General features: G+C 37.5%; 1 protein-coding gene across 4 annotated transcripts in view; it reads right to left on the bottom strand.

Moving 5' to 3' along the window:
• The window catches only part of Nup205 (nucleoporin 205), a 68,509-nt gene extending 61,843 nt beyond the window's left edge, over positions 1-6,666 (bottom strand). For 2 of the 4 annotated variants that reach the window (XM_027952190.2, XM_071611791.1), the window contains exons 1-2: positions 6,588-6,666; positions 300-442 (exon numbers count right to left, since the gene is read on the bottom strand). In XM_027952190.2, the coding sequence (XP_027807991.2) occupies positions 300-442; positions 6,588-6,615 (171 nt within the window). In that variant the 5' untranslated portion in view covers positions 6,616-6,666. Of the gene's footprint in view, positions 1-299; positions 443-6,037; positions 6,057-6,196; positions 6,232-6,587 lie in introns of those variants that run through there. The other 2 variants (XM_071611798.1, XM_071611804.1) reach the window with 2 other exon arrangements.
• Between the last annotated feature and the right edge of the window lie 14,292 nt (positions 6,667-20,958).

Here is a 20,958-nt window from a genome sequence, read left to right on the forward strand (position 1 = left end):
ATAATCTTAAGGCTGAGGTATATTAATAAATATAGGTCTGAAATTCTAAGGCAGCTAGTATTTGTGGAATATAAAGAATTTCCTAACTTCAAATATTATTAAATTTAACTCTTAGCTGGAGATAAACTCATTAGTAACTTCTATAGAGAACAAAAAGAAGACAATAGTTACTCCAAGAGAAACTTGAATCACTGGAACAGTTTAAGTAACATTTTATTTACATGCACTAAGAGCTTACTTGCTCCTTCAATTCTTTAAAGAAAACAGAAAAAAGAAAATTCAAGAAGAAAATTTCCTACTGGATTTTTGAACAATGAGATGAAGTCAGGTTTGTGTTTCTTCAAAATCATGTCAAGAAGGTGGATAGCTTCGGGCTGTCTTCTCCAAAGAGCATTTCCCACTGTTTGCCAAATGTCTTTGTAAGGACCCCATAGACTAGCAGCTTGAAGAAAAAAAAAAAAAAGAAGAAGAAGAATTAAAACCAGCGTCAAAGAAAAAAACATACAATTTGGAAAATAATGTGAGGTTACCATCCAAACAAGTTGGTCACATTCGTGGCTACTCTTTAATATAAGAGGTTATATACAAGCCAAACATTGATATAAAATCAAGTTAGGAGAATTCTTAGGTAAAATATAACCATCATGTTTCCTAACTTAACATAAATTCAAATAAATTCTGACTAAATCTGAATATAACTTAAGGTCTTATCACCAAATTAGCTATGTGACCTGGAGTGAAAAAATAAACTCTTTCAGCTTTGATTTCCTTATGTGTAAACCAGAGGTGTCATCTGCTGCAAAGGGTTTTTAATGGTTTTATTTATATACATATATATATCATGTTCATATACATATATACGCACCTACACTAGAAGTAGCAAAATACATTTTCCAAACTGTTTTCTTAGTCATATCAATTTTATTTTTTTAATGGTATTTATTTTTATTTGTTTTTATGTGATGCTAAGGATTCTAACCAAGTACTTCACATGTGCTAGGCAAGCATTCTACACTGAACTATACACAGAGCACCCTTTCTTTTTTATTTATTTATTTATTTGCTTGCTTATTTATTTATTTATTTATTTATTTATTTATACTGGGGATTGAAACCAGAAGCACTTGCACTGAGCTACACGGTTCTTGTTTTTAAATGAGATAAACACAATACAATGCCTGCCATGTCACTGGTACTCAATAAAGTTTAAGTGCCTTTCCTCGCCTCCTAATATCCAAAAGAAAAGCAGGAATAGGAAAATAACGCAGATTTTATAAAACAAATAAATAAAAAATTTGTTTAAGAAGCTGAAAAAAAATGTACTTTATTTTTTAATTGTGGGTGAGATACGAGCTCTAAAAAAACAGCATCAACCTCTAACACTGCAAAATTAAATAAGTAAACAAACAGCATAGAAACATGAAATACTTAAAAGTCACATAAAAAGGATCACATTTTGACTTATGAAATATAATAATAAAAATTTCTTTTTTTTTTTGGTGGTAGTACTGAAATTGTACCCAAGGGCACTCTAACAATACCAACTACTGAGCCAATCCCATTCTTTTTATTATTTATTTTTAGACAGGGTCTCAATAAATTACCAAAGTTGGCCTCAAATTTGCAATCCTCCTGAATTGCTCGGATTACAGTTGTGTACCACCACACCCAGCCAATAATGGGTAATTCTTATTGAACTTTTGCTATGTGCTACTAAGCACAGCCCTAAGCTCTCTACATGTATTTTTATTTTATAGTGCCCTATAAGGTCAACCCATATATTCCTCCATATCACAAATATAGAAACTGAGGCAGAAAAGTCAAAACAATCACTGAACATCACACCGGATAAGCAGGAATTGAACTGGATAGTCTGGCCTCAGAATGTGCACAAACCACCAGGTTACACTGCTTCCACGCAGAATACTTGGAAAATGAAAGTTTCAGAAGACAAATTTAGGTATGTCAGAAATACATGGTAAATAGCATGGCAAGTGAAGAGATTAATATCACATCTAGACAAGCAAATTCATTTACCTAAAAATACTTAAGCTTCATCAAGGATCATCAAAGGTTGAATCACACTGAATAAGATAAATAATCCTAAACCAGCTGCAGTGGCACACACCTTTAATCCCAGTAACTTGGGAGACTGAGGCAGGAGGACCACAAATTCAGGGCCAGCCTCAACAATTCAGCAAGGCCCTAAGCAACTTAGTGAGACTCTGTCTCAAAATAAAAAGAGCTGATGATGTAGCTCAGTGCTGAAGCATCAATCCCCAGTATTAAAAAAAAAAAAAAAAGTGACTAGAGGAATAGTTCAGTAGTAGAACACAAAGTACTGGCTTCAATCTCTAGTACTGGGGGAAAAAAAGACCCCTAGGCAAACAAAGCATGGCTTACAAGTATTCCAGAAATCTGATAAAGAGCTGACAAAAGTTAATTCTGTACTCTTAAAATATTTAATATATAATAGGACCTTTGCAGAACTAATAAATATCCTTGTATTTTACATGATTGGTATAATAAGCTCAGTGAACTTTAAAGTTCCACTTTCTCCTTTTCTGGGGAAGCAGTCAATAACAGATCAAACACACACACACACACACACACACACACACACACACATCATATATCACATGTACTAGCCTATTTAGTCCATCATTAATATCAACACATCACCAAAGGTAACCATGACAAAGATTTATCTTCAGTTTGATCAATTTTAAAATTTTTTTATAGATTACTAACTAAAATTAGCCAAGTGTAGTGGTATACACTTGTAACCCTAGAGACTGAGACAGAAGTACAGGTCAACTTGGGAAACTTAGTTAGACCCTGTCTCAAATTAAAAATAATAATAATCATAATGAAAGCTGGGGCATAGAGCTTATTTAATAATAGAGCATCCTGTGTTCAATCCCCAGTACCACACAAAATAGAGGAGTTATAAACTTTCCTAAACAACTAAATGTGTAAATTTTCATTTTCCTTGACATTTTGGGATACCTCCAGCAAATTTTATTCACTCATCCAACATCTATGAGGTACTATGATCTTATAGCGTAATAAGGAAACATCGATCATACGATCGTGCATAAATGTAATATCCAATTGTGTTAATAAGTACTATGAAGGAAGGTGCCCAGGACAAGAGGCACATAATAGAGGGATATGAACCAACTACAGCGGTGAGAAGGATTCAGGAAGTGATAATTGGGCTGAATTCTGAAGAATAAAAGTAGAAGTTATCTGGAGGATAAGAGGTAAAGATATGCATTTCAGGAAAGAGATAGCAAGTGAGACCCAAGGCAAGCGGGAACACTGCCCTGTCAAAGAACTAGAAAAGGCCAAGAGAGCTGGAAACAGACAACAAGGATTTGGCAAGGGAGGCCACTGCCGTGCTATACAGGACTTCCTAACCCATGCTGAGGATTTTGGTGCTTACTCTAAACAATCAAGCAAGATGAAGATTTAAAATGTCTGTTAGACTGTATGAAATCTAACTATTACCTTTACTGAGAGCAGTTTAGGAGGATGAGAACAGACTAGAACAAATGAAGGAATAGAAGATATGAAAATGGAGTCAGTGAAAACTGACAAAACTTTTCAAAGGTGTGACTGTGAAGAGGAGCAAGAGACAGTAATTAGAGCAAAGCATAATATCAACCTAGAGAAGGGAGTTAGTGGAGAAGAAAGAGCAAGAGGTGAATATACAAGAGAGAAATAACAGGGAGAAGGACATCTGAATGGGATTCACCTTAGGTAAGCCAGAAGGAAACGGATTCAAAAGGAGGCAGATACATTTAGATTTTTAGGTTTGAAGATGAAAAAGAATTCATACCTGTTGGCTTCTATTTTCTCTAGATAGGGGTTGGAATTTAAAGGTTTGAGGAGTGGCTTTAAAGGGTCTGAAACAGTCACTACTGTACTTACAGGGCTGACCAGAAGAACTGTCAAATGACATTAATATTGGCTTACATATTAAGCTGCTAGTATGCCTACTCAGTGCAGGTGATACAGTTCACAATACTAGTGACTCATACAGCTGAAATTCAAGCATAAGTTTTAGAATTCTCATTCTTTTTTCCCTTCTCCAAATTTTAAGTTGCGTGTGTGTGTGTGTAATTAAAAAAGAACCAACATGGAATACCATCTTTTGTTAAGTATATTTACACTGTCTTGCAAAACTGAAATTATACACCCATTAAACAACTCATTCTCTCTTTCCTAGTCCCTGGCAACCACCATTCTATTTTCTGTTCTAAGAGTTTGGTTATTTTAGATAGTTTATATAAGTGAAATTAAACAATATGTCTTTTGTGACCCTCTTATTTCACTTAGATAATGTTCTCAAGATTCATTTTTGTTGTAGCACATAATAGGATTTCTTTCTTTCTTTCTTTGGAACCAGGGATTGAACTCAGGGGCACTGAACCACTGAGCCACATCCCCAGCCCTATTTTATATTTGATTTAGAGACAGGTTCTCACTGAATTGCTTAGTGCGCCTCACTTTTGCTGAGGCTAGCTTTGAACCCTCAATCTTCCTGCCTCAGCCTCCCAGGCTGCTGGGATTACAGGCATGTACCACTGTGCCTGGCCCTAAAATGGTTTTTGTTTTGTTTTGTTTTTTTTCCACATTCTCTTGGGCCAGGAGTGTAGCTCAATGGCAATGTGCTTGCCTACCATGAATGAGTCCCCGAGTTCTATTTCCAGCACCACAAAAACAAAATAACAATAATAAATTTTTAAAATAAATAAATAAAAGATATTCTCCTGGACTCCATGCCTTTAAGTGTTTCCTTTTTGGTTGCAAATTAAACACTCCTGTCACAAAGCTTTATTACACAATGTATACTCTTTTGGAAACTACTTTTTGCTTTCCTTCAATGATTTATGTTTGATGATAATATACTAAGCCTATACTAAGCATGGCGTGGTGGCAAAGGTTTATAATCTCAGTGGTTTGGGAGGCTGAGGCAGGAAGATCCTGAGTTCAAAGCCAGCCTCAGCAAGTAAGACAACTAAGCAACTCAGTGAGACCCTGTCTCTAAATACAATACAAAAAAGGACTTGGGATGGGGCTCAGTGGTTGAGTGCCCCTAAGTTCAATCCCCAGTTACCTCCCCCGCCAAGGTACATACTAAACAAGTGGACATTTCCACAACTATAACATATTCAACAGCCCTGGAGGGGTTATAACATGGAAGCCTTGCTTTTAAGTGTACATTTAGTGAGAAGACAGCATCTACAATATTAAGCGTGTAAATTCAATGCCAAATTCATAAATATAAAAAGTTTGTCATAAGATCAATTAGGTTGTGCTTAGGCCCTAATATGCACTAGCATAAGCTCAAAAGATTGGTTTAGCTGTTTTAACTTTGAGAAGTTAGTCAACCACTCAAAGTCTCATTTCTAAATCTATAAAGTGAGGAATTTCATAGAAGCTACTCCAGGGGTCATAAAGGACATTATATTAGGTAATGCAAATATTACACTCACTCCAGTTCTGGAGCATGTAGGTGCTCAATAAATATAACAACTCATTATTATAAAATAACTTAGGGCATTTCTGAAATGGTTTTATTTACAAAACTCATAGTTAGACAACTTCCCAAAAGTAATGGTCCTGTGAAAGTAGAACTGTTACAAACAGTAACAACAAAAGACTGCAGAAAATACTCCCAGGAAAGAGATGTCTTAGTTCTCTTGAATGACATTCCCTACATGCGATTGCAATGATAATCTCTTAATAGTTAAGAGAGTCTCAATCGAGGCATTAACATTCTGAATGTTTTCTGGACCATTCTGCCCTGCTCAGTTCTTTTGGAATCTTGCCTTGCCTACTACAAGCCTGTACTGCATTTCAGGAATTGTGACTGTCAAAATACACCCACTTTTCAACAGCCCCCCCCGGGGGGGGGGGGCGGGGTTCAAAATTACCAAAAGACGACCGCCCTAAAACCCCCATAGTTCCTTTACTATCTTCTAGTCTACTTCATCCCCAAGGTCCACTGGTTCAAAGGCAAAGGCACCTGAGTATCTAGGGCTGGACCACGCCCGCTGAGTTGGGAGGAATTTGCCGAGCTCCCGGCACCACCTAAGCGGCAACCTTCTGGGCGGCGGACTTCAGAACCTGGAGTCCCTGCAGCCTGTTAAGAGACCCCGACGCCGGCTCCGCGATGAGTTCCCACCTCAGCTCAGGGCTAAAAGTCATCTCGGGTCATCTGGCCTCGCTGCCAGGGACTTGACGCGTATGCTGACGAAATCTGGACCGCAGGTTCTTAATGGAGAGGGGTGAGAGAAATCAGGCTCAGCCCGGGGCTGCGACAGACTGCACAAGTGGTTACCGAGAACCAAGCCTTCCCGACTCCACGCTCAAACCCCAACTCGAGCGCTAGAGCCGCGGCGCCAACGCGCGCCATTCAAACTGGGGAGGGCGGGCCTCGAGGCCCAAAGCCGCGGCAAAGCAGGCACCGCGCACAGCGTGGACCAGGACTCCGAGGACCCGCACAGCGCGGGTCGCTCCTGCACAACCGACCATCGCGCTGCCCCACGCTCGTTCTCCTGTTCGGCCGCACTTACCCGAATTTACCGCCAACAGCGTCGCCATCTTGCAGGCGCACTGAGGAGCCCTCCTGCCGCATGGAGGACCCGGGAAAGGGCGAGGCCGCCCGCGGCGATGCCTGAACAGAAAGTGTCCACGCCGCCCCTGCCAAACGGCGCGCTCGGCCCACCTGGCCGTTCAAGACACTCCAAAATCGGCTCTGGGTCACAATCATCAGTTTCCACTAGGACCATGCCCATTCAAATAGGGCAAGAGCAACCCGTTCGGAGACGCGAGGTCCTGGACTTGACGTTAACTGTGCAGTGCATCCTGGGACTTGTAGTTTTATTAAGTGGTGCGTGAAGTTGGTTAGGTGGCATGGAAGAAGTAGGTGGAAATAGAAAAAGATACTCTTAAACTAGTTATTACAATGACTCCCACTTAGACGTAAAATCAAATCATTATCTGCATTTCAACTTAAATCTTGCATTACTGTCTTGTCTTGGGGAGTGGAAGACTTCAATTGACTGTATTGTGTTGACTAGTTACATATAACAAGTCACAATTTTTATTAATTATCAAACGTATACAAAATTTGAACAATTACCCCCCTTCAAAAAAGTGACAGGCACCAGGCAGGCACCGTGCACCAGGTGGTGCACCCCTATAATCACAGGGACACAGGAGACTAAGGCAGGAGGATCTTCTGTTTGAGGCCAGCTTCAGCAACTCAGGGCACCTCATCTCAAAAATAAAAATAAAAAGAGCTAACAAGTCTCCACCATGTCGGCTTAGGGACTTACTTCCTTAACTCCTAAAGTGCAAGAAGTAAAAATTCAAGAACCAATAAGTGGGATGGAATCAAACTAAAATGCTTCTGCACAGTAAAGGAAACAATCAATAACGTGATGAGAGAGCCTACAGCTGTAAATGGGAAAAAAATATTTACCAAACACACCTCAGAGCATTAATCTCCGGGATATATAAAGAACTTAAAAAACTTAACACTAAAAAAAAACAAATAACCTCATCAATAAATGCACAAAGGAACTGAACAGACACTTCACAGAAGAAATACAATCAATCAACAAATATATGAAAATATTCAACATCTCTAGCAATTAGAGAAATTCAAATCAAAATTACACTAAGATTTCATCTCACTCCAGTCAGAATGGCAATCATCAAAAATACAGGCAACAATAAATGCTGCAGGTTGTAGGGGGAAAGGTACACTCATACATTGCTGATAGGACTGTAAATTGGTGCAATCACTATGGAAAGCAGTATGGAGATTCCTCAGAAAACTTGGAATGGAACCACCATTTGATCCAGTCATCCCACTCCTCAGTTTATACCTAAAACAGTTAAAATCAGCATACCACATTGACACAGCCACATCAATTATAAATAGCTCAATTCACAATAGCTAAACTATGGAACCAACCTAGATGCCCTTCAACAAATTAATAGATAAAGAATTGGTATATGTACATGATGGAATATTACTGCGCCATAAAGAAGAATGAAATTATGGCATTTGCCAGTAAATAGATGGAACTGGAGAATATTACACTAAGCAAAATAAGCCAGTCCCAAAGAACCAAAGGCTGAATGTTTTCTCTTATATTCACATGCTAATTCACAATAAGACAGGGGGAGAAGAGGTAATTTGGACTAGACAGAGGGGAGGAGAAGGGGCCTGGGGGTAAGAATGATAGTAGTAGAATGAATCAGACATTATTATCCTATGTGTGTGTGTTACATGACCTGTGTAACTCTATATCATGTACAACCAGAAGAATAAGAAGTTATACCCCATTTGTGTATGATGTGTCAAAATGCTTCTACTGTCATGTATAACTAATCAGAGCAAATTAAAAAACATATAATAAAAACAAATAAATAAATAAAAAGGGCTGGGGATATGGATGGCTAGTGGTAGAGTGCCCTGGTTCAATCTCTGGTACAGGGAGGGAAAAAATAAAAAAAAAAAAAGAGGGTCAGTCCCCTCCACTCCCCACTGCACAATAAGGAAGATTATTCTGAAGTAAATTCCAGGCATAATTTCATAATCACCTCTGCTGTGCGACCAGCATGCTAGCTTCATACTAGAGGTTCTAAACATAGAAGTTAACTAGTGAGATCAAAATAAAGACACATAGGGGCTGGGGGCCATTGCTCAGTGGTAGAGCACCTGCCTTGCATGTGTGAGGCAGTGGGTTCAATCCTCAGCACCACATAAAAATAAATAAAGATATTGTGTCCAACTACAACTAAAAAAATATTTTAAAATAAATAAATAAATATAGACACATAAACTTAATTTACCTTTTTCTTGCCCAGCTAAGAGACGGCCTTTCCTGACTCCTGCCTTGAGCCACCTGATGTAGTGGTGAGGTTTACACAAGAGACCAGCAGGAGAGAGGAAGAGCATGCCAGAGAGTGGGCTTTTATAGGGGAACAAGAAATGCAGGGGAAAATTCCATCCAATGAAGGTCGAGGGGGACAGCATTCCAAGGTCAGGGTCAATGGTCAGTCACACCCCCACACGGACAGGCTCTTGCACCTAAAAAGGGTGGGGATAAGCTCTGACACAGCTGGATGGAGCGCCTCACACCCAGTCAGGGAGGTACCCAATCACGTGTGAGAACGGCTTCCCACAATCACCTAGTGTTTTTCTATCTAAGCCCATCAAAACTTTCTTTTTTTACTTGTTAAATTTTAGTAAGCTAATTTTCAAACTAAAATATATAATCATTACCCCTTACTATCAAAAGCCAGATATTAAAAATTTTGTGTGCATCAGGTTGGGAAGGTAGAGTTGTGCTTAGCATGCTTAATGCCCTGGCTTCAATCCCCAAGACCAACAAAAGAAAAATAGGAAAAGGACTTTACTTGCATTTATCTCATTTAATCTCTGCAGCAGTTTTACTGGGAAAATAAAATTATAGCTACTTATGTCAGAGATGGTCTGTGTACATTACAGTCTCTATCAACTCACATTCCGCTGAGGCTAGAAGTAAATAGGGCTTATTTTCCCGTTTCAATGTTAGAAATCAGAAACATATAATTAAGGTAAAATCATAGAGTAGTTGTTAATAATATCAGGAATTTTAAAAGAAGAATATTAGGCATAGGGCTGGGACTTGTAGCTCAAAGGTAAAAACATACCTAGCAGGTATGAAGCCCTGGGTTGGATCCCCAACATCCCCCTAACCCCTCCAAAAGAATATTAGGCTAATATTCTTTCAAACAAAAATAAATTAGGAGACACAAAAGTCACTGGAGACTTTTTGAAAGTCATTATGATATAGAGACAAATGCCAAACTACAGTGAACATGTTTTTAAGGAGTAAAGGGGGAGGAAATGAAAAGGCAAAGTCATTTTTCATAAATTTTAGCATGAAAGAATAATACTGACCAGGAATTTGTCAGGAAGTAGCATTCAATGAAGATTTTCATTCTCAACACAACTATTACAGGTCTCCCCCCCCGCCACCCCCCCAAACACAATGTTTTAATTTTAAGCCCACAAAATCTGTAGCTGACTTTGCTTTCTATGAAGGCTCTCTTGAACTTCCAGCACTCCCTGTCACCATCATCACTTACAAGCATTCCCTCTGTGTGCTAGAAATTCGGCAGTCCTTTGCAACTGGGATATTGTCATTATAACCCCTTCTGAAACTACTCAGCATAGTCACCTGGATCAATCATCAGATTCTACAAGCATTTTTCTGGATTTCTTCGATGTTATTTCCTCCTGTGGATCATGGGGCACCACCAACTCTTTGTTGTCTTCCTACCTTTTTAGTTCTTTTTAAAGTTCCTTTGTGGCCTTCCTCTTTTCCTCCATGAATGGCAGCTCTTCCCCTGGGGTCATCCCCTAGCCTCTATCCTTTTCATTGTACTAATAGAGCTTGGAAATCTTGCTGAGTGAGGGGACAGTTGTTTGCTGATGAATTCTATTTTTAATCTGTAATCTGGTTCTCTCTGCTGAGTTTCAGATTTTTATATCTATCTGTATACTCTCTATTGTCACACAGGCATCTCAAAATCAGTGTGTCCAAAACTTATGTCATCATTTTCCTCCTAAAATTCTGACATCTATATCCACCAAGTTGTCAAAGGCAGAAGCCAGGAGTCCCTATATTCTTCCTTCCATTGAAAATCCCTGTTCATTCAACCCCATAAATTTCTGGAACTCTTTTTCTCTTCTCGGCTACCTATGCCATTTTTCTCTGCAGGTCTCATCGCCTAGTACTTGGTATCTTGTAATAATCTTCTCAGTAGTCTCCCTGATTTCTATCTCATTCCCTTCTCATGGGCTCCTGCTATGGTTTAGATATTAGGTATTCCCCAAAAGTTCATGTGTAAAATATTGCAAGAAATTTTAGAGGTGAAAGAATTGGGAAATTAGAGTTTTAACCTAATCAGTGCATTAATTCTCTGATAGGGATTGACTAGGTGGTGACTGTAGACAGGCAGGATGTGGATGGAGGAGGTGGGTCATTGGAGGCGTGCCTTTGGGATATTCATTTTGTTCCTGGAGAGTGGAGTTGTCTCTCTCTGCTTCCTGGTGCCACATTCCCAGCTTCTTTCCTCTGCCACACACTTTTGCCATGATGTTCTGCCTCACCTTGGGTCCAGAGCAATGGAGCTGGCTATCTATGGACTAAGACCTCTGAAACCAAGAGCCCCCAAACAAACTTTCACTCCTCTAATTGTTCTGGTTAGGTCTTTCATCCCAGCAGTGAGAAAGCTGAATGAAACAACTCCCCAGGTGATTTTCAAATGCACAAAGTAGGTCATGTGCTTCTTCTGGTCAAAACTTCTCAATGATCTCCTATGACCTAAGAGTGTCATTTGAAAATTTCCTAGCAAGGTACCACCAACTGACCAGTTATCCCACTCCTCAGTTTATAACCAAAGGACTTAAAATCAGCATACTACAGAGACACAGCCACATTATGCAGCTCAATTCACAGTTGCTAAACTATGGAATCAACCTAGATACCCTTCAACCGATGAATGAATAAGGAAAATGTGGTATATATACACAATGGAATATTACTCAGCCATAAAGAAATATGGCATTTGCTAGTAAATGAATGGAACTGGACAATATCATGCTATGTAAAATAAGCCAAGCCCAACAAACCAAAGACCACATGTTCTCTCTGATATGCAGATAATGACTCACAATAAGGGGGGTGGTAGGGAACAACTGAAGTACTTTGGGTTAGATAATGGGGGATGAAGGGAAGGGAGGGGGAATGGGAATAGGAAAGATAGTACAATGAATCAGACATTACTATCTTATGTGCATATATGATTACATGAGCAATGTAATTCTACATCATGTACAACCAGAAGGATGAGAAATTTTACTCCATGTATGTATAATATGTCAAAATGTATTCTACTATCATATATAACTAATATGAACAAATAAAAATATTTTAAAATTTCAAATTCCTCCTACAGAAGAATATTGAAAGGTAATTAGCATTCTGCTTCCACCATTTAGATACCTAGCTTAAGACTCTGATGTTTCAAATTAAACAAAGATAAGGTATTTTGTTTTGTTTTCGCTTTTGGTACTGGGTTTGAACCCAAGGGACATTTTTAAATTGCACTTTTAACAAGCACAGAAGTGATAAAGACTATAATTTAAATCCTTATAAAATTAGATAGAAAATTTTAAAGTTTTTTTTAGATGTTGACGAACCTTTATTTTATTCATTTATTTATATGTGGTGCTGAAAATCAAACCCAGTGCCTCACACATGCTAGGTAAATGCTCTACCACTGAGCCACAATCACAGCCCCTAGATAGAAAATTGATGTGGCTTCAGGAACTCAAGAGAGTTGATTTTTACTATGATTTTAATATTTCCATCTCTAGCATGACATAAGCATGACAATTCAAAGCAAGGAAATCACTTAAAATTTTTAATTTAGGGAGGAAAAAAGGTAATATCTAGCAGCAAAACACTATTGCTTGTTTTTTTAAAAAATTATTTTTTAGTCATACATGGACACATATCTTTATTTATTTATTTATTTATTTAAATATGGTGCTGAGGAGTGAACCCAGTGCCTCACATGTGCTAGGCCAGTGCTCTGCCACTGAGCCACCACCCCAGCCCAGCTTGTGTTTTTTTTTTTTTTTTGTAGTTGTAGATGGACAGCATGGCTTTAGTTGTTTTTATGTGGTGCTGAGGATAAAACGCAGTGCCTCACACGTGTGCTCTACCACTGAGCTACAATTCCAGTCCCTTCTTCTTGGTTTTTAAAATTAACTCTGCACAGTACCTACTGCAAGTCTAGGTAATCATTTTTTTTTATTGTGGCAAAATACACATTACCTAAAATTAACCATTGTAACTATTTTCTTGTTTACAGTTCTGTGATTTAAGAGTAGTCCCATTGTTTGTGTCCATCACCACCATCCATCTATAAAACTTTTTCATCTTCCCCAAATGGAATTCTATACCCTGTTAAGCACTTAACCCATCATTCCCCTTACCTCACCTCTAGGTGAACACTGTTCTCTTTTGTCTCCATGAATTTGACTCTCCAGATACCTAATGTACCTAGTGTAATTGGAACCATACATAATTTGTCCTTTTGCTATTTTTTTCACTTAGCATAATACCTCCAAGGTTCACCCATGGTATAACATGTGTCAGACTTCCTTTTTAAGGTTGAATAATATTCCATAATCTTTCGTATATGTATATACTACATTTGTTTATCCATTCACCTGTTGATGAACACTTGGATTGCTTCTACCTTTTGGCTATGGTGTATGATGCTGCTACGAACATGAGTGTACAAATACCTCTTTGTATCCCTACTTTCAAGTCTTCCAGGCATATATCCAGAAGAGGGACTCCTGGATCATATGGTAATTCTGTGTTTAATTCTTTGAGGGATCATCATACCATCCGCAGTGGTTGTACTACTTTACTTTCCAACCAGCAATGCACATGTGCTCCTTACTTTCACTTTCTAGTGTTTTCTTTTTCTATAATTACCATCCTAATGGGCGAAGTGGTATTTCATTGTGTTTGGTTTGCATTTCCTTAAGGACTAGTGATGTTGAACATCTTTTCATGTGATTACTGATCATTTGTACATCTTCTGTGGCAAAATATCTATTTAGTCTTCTGCCCACTTTAAAAAAAATATTTTTAGTTGTAGATGAGCACAATACCTTTATTTATTTATTTATTTATTTTTATGTGGTATTGAGGATTGAACCCAGTGTTTCATATATGTGAGGTAAGCATGCCACTACTGAGCTACAACCCCAGACTTTCTGCCCACTTTTTAATCAGGGTTGTCTTTTATTGTTTAGTTGCAGGAGTTCTTTATATATTCTGAACATTAAATCCTTCTTGGGTACTCATTTTGTTTTTTAATGCATTATTTTTAAAACTAGGATCATTCTGCAAGTGACCAGAAAAGGTTGTCATTAATAAGTCTTTAGATCATTGGAAAGCTTCCTTATTAATTCATTTTTTGAATAATTATAATATTAAAATATAAATCTCTGCACTTAGAGATAACTTCAGTAATTTGGGGGGTTGAATGTTAGAAAACCTTAGTGATGATGGAATCCTAAAGCTAGAAAGAAAGGTGCTTCTGGAAATTAGTCTATCTCCATCCCTTCAGACAGAAAAAGGCAATAAATATGATAGAAGAGAACAAATCTTGTGGGAAGCCATTCTCGCATGTGATTGGACACCTCCTTGATTGGGTGTGAAGAGTTCTGGCCAAACTGTGTCAGAGCTAATCCCTACCCTCTCCTGGTTCGAGAGCCTGTCCGTATGGGGGTGTGACTGACCATTGACCCTGAGACCAATCACTGACCCTGACCTTGGAATGCTGCCCCCCTCGACCTTCATTGGATGGAATTTTCCCCTGAATTTCTTGTTCCCCAATAAAAGCCCACTCCCTGGCGTGTGCTCTCTCTCTCTCTCTCTCTCTCTCTCTCTCTCTCTCTCTCCTGCTAGTCTGTGTAAACCTCGCTGCTCCACCAGGTGGCTTGAGGCAGGAGCCAGAGGGGATAGCCCTCTCGGACCTGGTCATAGAAAAAAGTAATTGAGTCTGTGTGTTTATTTTGATCTCACTAGTTAACTTCTATGCTACGAACCTCTTTATGAAACCAGCGTGCTGGTCGCGCGGTGGAATATCTCCTAATAAATACCATCTCTCTTACAAGGAGGATTACAAATTTAGGAAACATGTAAAAAATAGGTCTGAATCAGCTATTCAGGTATAAATATGAGGTATTAGGCATCTTTTAAATGTAAAAGTCATAGTGTCATAAAAATAAGTATTGTAAAATTATAATGGAGATGTATAAAATACTATATCAAGATGTCCAGAACCAGGCATGGTGGCACTCACCTGTAATCCCAGTTACTCAGGAAGCTGAGGCAGGAGGATTACAAATTCAAGGCCAGCCTAGGCAACTTAGTAAGACCTGTCTACACACATACACACACACACACACACACAAAAAAAAATAGTGGGGAACTAGGGATGTAGCTCAGTGGAATCACTGGAATGTATGCTACATGAAGACAGGGATATTATTTTATTTACTCATGCCACTCAAGAACCCAGAACAGTATCAAGCACCTTGTGGTAGGGTCAATAAAAATTCATTGAGGTCTCACCAATGGGATGCCCTCTACCTTGTTGTGATTCACCTCTCACTAGATACCAGTTCCACATTGTTGAACTTCCCAGCCTCCAGAACTGTGAGCTAAATAAACCTATACGCTTCATAAGTGGATTAATAATAATAAATATTTGTTGAATGAATGTTCAGGAGGGAAAAAAAAAAACAGATGTATGGGATAGAGTTAGACTGAGAGAGAAGGAACTGTTAAGAAGACCCCAAGGGGTGGGGGGGAAACCTACAATATTTTTAAGGATGGTTACATACATCCTTACCATACAAAGGCTTACTTTGTGAATGTTAATTATATATATATATTTTTTTTCTTTTATAGTGCTGGGGATCAAACAAATTCAGGATTCAGGACTTTGTGTATGCTAGGCAAGTATTCTATTATTGTGCTACACTCCCAAGCCCCAAATCAGAAAATATTTTAAACCAGGAAAAGAGAAAAAAAAGAGAAGACCAACTAAAGCAACTGTGAATTATTTTTAAAATAAAATAAAAATAAGCCTGTAGCTTGACTGATCAAAAAAAAATGAGCAAATACATCACTTCAGTATTTAAAAGATACATCACTTCAGTATTTAAAAGATAAAATATTGTGAACAACTTTACATCAACACATGTCAATTGACAACTTAGATGAAATGGTAAATTTTCCTCAAAGACAAAAATCTAGAGAATAGAAAACCCAAACAGCTTTGTATCTGTTGATAAAATTGAATTTGAGGCTGGGGAATATAGCTCAGTGGTAAGAGTGTGTGCTTGGCACACACAAGGCCCTGGGTTCAATTCCAGCACCTTCTCCTCAAATGGGATTTATAATAAAGAACCATTCTACAAAGGAAACTCAAGTCCTCAATGGCTTTCTTTGTGAATGTTAATAAATATTTGAGTTAAAAAATGATACAGATCCTACAAAAATTCTTAGAGAAAATAGAGGGGTAAACACTTCCCAGGTAATCTTAAAAAGACCATTATTCATCTGATAAAGCATTACGACAAAAGATAATCACAAACCAATATTTCTTATGGACATCAATGCCAAAATCCCAACTACTAAAAAATCCCCCAATCCAGTGATATATAGAGAAGATAATATATCCTGACTAGGTAGATTAAAATTCAATTTTAGCAGTTTCTTTCCATTCAACACTTCTACTTAGGACCAACTAAAAAAGGTTAACAAAAAATGACAAGCATTATAATTATCCAGGAGAGACAACTCATTAATTCAATTTTATAAAGAGAGTAAATGGCGAAAGAGAATATTTGTTTATCAAGAGAAATCACTAAGTAAAGTCTTTGGAGAGGATGGTCTCCTAGACCATCCTGGCACATCCTGACAGTCACAAATCTAGCTAATCTGATCTCCTTTTTCTAAGACAGACCTTTCTATTTTGTGTGTATGCTACTGGGGATGGAACCCAGGGCCTTGCACATTGTAGCTAAGTGCTTTCATTTTTTCCTAGAATTGATTTATTGAGCAACTCTGTTGATGATATTAGAAAATACTCCTCTCTGGATTGTACTTGTTCTTCCAAATATCCATAACAAAAAAATAACAAAAAAAATATATCCATAACACATTTGCACTATATCTCCTAGCATTTCTTGTAAATAAATGACCACTTCATCCATCAAACTGGGTGATCACTATTAAAGTTTGTAGTTTATAAAAATCATTATTAGTTTTCCTCTCAAATTATTTGACAAATTGTTTAGTGCCTAACTCTCTCTTGAAAAGACATGAGGGCAGAGACCTCCTTCTTCTCACCTATTTTTCTCAGCAACTAGCCCAGCATATGGTTCAATAAATAGTTGAATAAATGAATACAGTAATCTCAAAGGATAAATTTTTTCCTGACCTCATTCCCCAATTCTAGGACACATTTTTTTCTTGGTACTATTTTTTAGGCACAATTCTCTTTCCTTTTTGCAGCATTTTGAGCACTTTGAATAAATTATTCCTGTCTAAAAAACATGGAGTGGGAAAAAGTATATGAATCCTTTCCATAATCAGGATTAGCCTAGCATCTGAACATATATGAGAAAGATAGTACTACTTGCCTTTATGGAGGACAACACTTCTACTTAGGACCAACCAAAAAAGGTTAACAAAAAATGACAAGCATTATAATTACCCAAGCTAGAAAATGCCAAATATCCTCACTCCAACTAATATGAATGATTGCCACTTCTTCCCCAATTACATTAGTCCCCAATTATCCACAATTTCACTTTACATGGCTTTAGTTACTTGCATTCAATATGGTCTGAAAATATCAAATAAAAAATTTCAGAAACAATTTATGTTTTAAATTCTGTGCCATTCTGAGTAGTGTGATAAAAATCACATGCAGTCCTGCTGCATCTGAGTATCATGAATCATACTGTTATTCAGAGTATCCAGGCAGTATATGCTACTCTTTTGTTACTCTTCCATTAGTCACTTAGTAGCTTTGAGATTATAAGATCCATTATCATGGCAAGGCAGTGCTTATGTTTTACTTAATAATGGCCCCGAAGTGCAGGAATCATAATGCTGGTGATTCACATATGCCAAAGAGAAGCTTCAAAGTGCTTTCCTGAACGGAAAAGGTGAAAGTTCTTGACTTAATAAGGAAAGAAAAAAGGCATATTCAGAGGCAGCTAAGGTTTTCAGTGAGAACAAATCCATTGGTGAAATTGTGAGGAATGAAAAATAATTCATGCTAGTTTTGATCTTACACCTCAAATTGCAAAAGTTATAGCCACAGTGTGTATGATAAGTGCTTAGTTAAGATGGAAAAGGCATTAAATTTGTGGGTGGAAGACATGCACAGAAAACATGTTCTGATTGTTATAATTGTTCTATTTTATCATTAGTTATTGTTTATCTCTTAATAGCCTAATTTATAAATTAAACCTTACCATAGATATGTATATAAAGGAAAAAGCATAGTATATATAGTTTTAGTTTCAAGCATATACTGGGGTCTTGAAATATATCCCCCATGATAAGGGTGAACTACTATAAAGCTTTAGCCTCTAATCTGCCCACCCTATAGATAAGGCATATTAGAAATCCCCAACCCTAGATCTACCTTCCACTTCTAGAAAGCACCTAATCCAGATTGAACCTCTGCTTCCTTGGACCCTACACAGAATTATTAAACCAAATCTCAAATCCTTTAATTCCTTTCTTATACCTTCTTACTAAGACTTCCTACAGTTCCCCATTGTGTGTATTCTACTTAACAACAATGAGTAATCAACCAACGTGTTCAATTATAAATGTGTTCCTGGTATACATTCACCATTCACCCTGGGCTTGTACAGTACCTAGCATGAGGAAGTGCTTAATAAATATCTTAGGTAAATAAATTAGAAATAAAAGGATTAATAGTTAATTTTCATCTTCATGTGCCTAAGTGGTTGAATGGCTGACACATCTGGATGAATGACTGACCTTCACAGGAGGTACTATTCTGCCTTGCTGTATGACTACTTAGCTATCAGTTCTCATTAGCAACCTCCATAAACTTTTTTTTTTTTTTAGCACAGTGGAGTGGTTCTGGGATAAAAAACAGGGCCTCACATGCACTAGGCAGCTTTCTACCACTCCAGCTACACCTCAAGCCCCAAATTCTTGGTTCTACCTTCTGTGATCATCTACCTTTATAGAAGAGTTTTCAGTTCTTTTAAGATCAAACAAATTCTTCCATGATCTTGCATTACTAAGTTTTGAATGCTCAGCACCTATTACATAACTCTCTGGGGGTTAGGGTTCTAACTCAGTGGTTCAGCACTTGCCTAGCATGTGCAAGGCCTTGCATTTGGCCTCCAGCACTACAAAAATAAGAAAAAAGAAAAGAAAGAGAGAAAGGAAGAAAAATTATTCTTTTGCCAAGCCGAAACTCTCACTGGTAAGTCTGCATAGTGGTTGTCTATCTTACTCTTTCCTAGTAAGAATTCTTTTGGCAATTGGCTCTTGACTTCTTTTCTTACTCCATCTGACTTCTATTTTATTCAATTTTATTATTTTGTGGTTCAAGGGATTAACCCAGGACCTCATGCATGCTAGGTGATCACTCTACAACTGAGCTACATCCCTGGCCCCAATATTTTAAAATGATTTTAACAGTAGCACATGTTCATTATAGGGCACTTAGAAAGCACAAAATAGGGCAAAGAATAAAAAGCAAAACTAGCCACAATCTAATTGAAAACTTGATTTAACCCGTTGGACACATGGGTATTAGTATAAATTATTAATATTATATATACAGATTGTTTCTGTGTTTCACATGTACACCATGGGCATTATCTTCATAATTAAACATTTTCTTTTTTTTTTTTTGGTACTGGGGATTGAACCCATGGGTACATTACCACTGAGCCACATCCCCGCCCTTTTTGTTTTTTATATTGAGACAGAGTCTTTTTTATTTTTTAGGTGGACACAATATCTTTATTTTATTTTTATGTGGTGCTGAGAATCGAACCCAGTGCCTCAAGCATGCTAGGCAAGCATGCTACCACTTGAGCCACATCCCTAGCCCCAGAGACAGTCTTTCTAAGTTGCTTAGGGCCTCACTAAATTGCTGAGGCTGGCTTTGAACTTGCGATCCTCCTGACTCAGCCTTCCCAGTTGCTGGGATTACAGGCATGTGTCACTATGCTTGGCTAAATATTTTTTTTAATTTGTCTTTTAGTTATAGATAGACACAATATCTTTATTTTGTTTATTTATTTTTATGTGGTGCTGAGTATGGAACCCAGTGCCTCACATATGCAAGGCAAGCACTCCGACACTGAGCCACAACCCCAGCCTTTAAATATTCTTTAAATCACCATTTTCAGTCTATTTCATTCAAAGAACATTTACATGCTGAGAACTCAAAGCCAACATATTACTCTAGCACATGGACAGATACACAGTCCTAAATAAATGTAACTTATCTCTTAATACTGAATGTTTATATTTTTTCTAATTTTTTGTTATCCACAACTTGATAAACATGCTTATGTATAAATCTTTGTCTACATTCTTTAGACAGGTTTCCTAAAAGCAGTATTATTAGTTTAGTATGTGGGAACTTTTTAATACTGTCCATGTATATTGCAAAATTGCTTTAGAGACTTTCAATTTAATTTCTGCCAGAGAATATACTGATTCTCTGAACTTTACCAGCATCAAATACTAAAATTTTTATATAGATGTTATTGAAAGTGTTTTTTTTAAAAAAGTAAAAACAGTATCTCATTTCAATTTGCATTTTTCATTGCTGGTGAAGTTTTGAACTTACTCAAATACAAACATTCCTCCTACTCTATATTTAAAAACATAAATAAAGCAAAATACATTAAAAGTAATAGGAGGGCTGGGGATATGGCTCAAGCGGTAGCGTGCTCGCTGGCATGCGTGGGTCACTGGGTTCGATCCTCAGCACCACATACAAATAAAATAAAGATGTTGTGTCCACCGAAAATTAAAAAAAAAAGTAATAGGATACAATAGTTGTCTAACATAAACTCATTATTATAGGGCCTTCACAAAAATGAACCAAAAATGGGATAAAGTCTAATACCGAGAAATAAAACTTGAAATCAAAACTGTGGACATTCAGTTGCCATATTTATATGCAATGCTGACTTCAGAATTACTGGTAGGAGAAAGAATCATCAGGTCATTATTTCAAGGGATCATGATTTAGGGAAAATAT

Source organism: Marmota flaviventris, chromosome 1 (assembly GCF_047511675.1).
Source record: "Marmota flaviventris isolate mMarFla1 chromosome 1, mMarFla1.hap1, whole genome shotgun sequence".
Classification (NCBI taxonomy): Eukaryota; Metazoa; Chordata; class Mammalia; order Rodentia; family Sciuridae; genus Marmota; species Marmota flaviventris.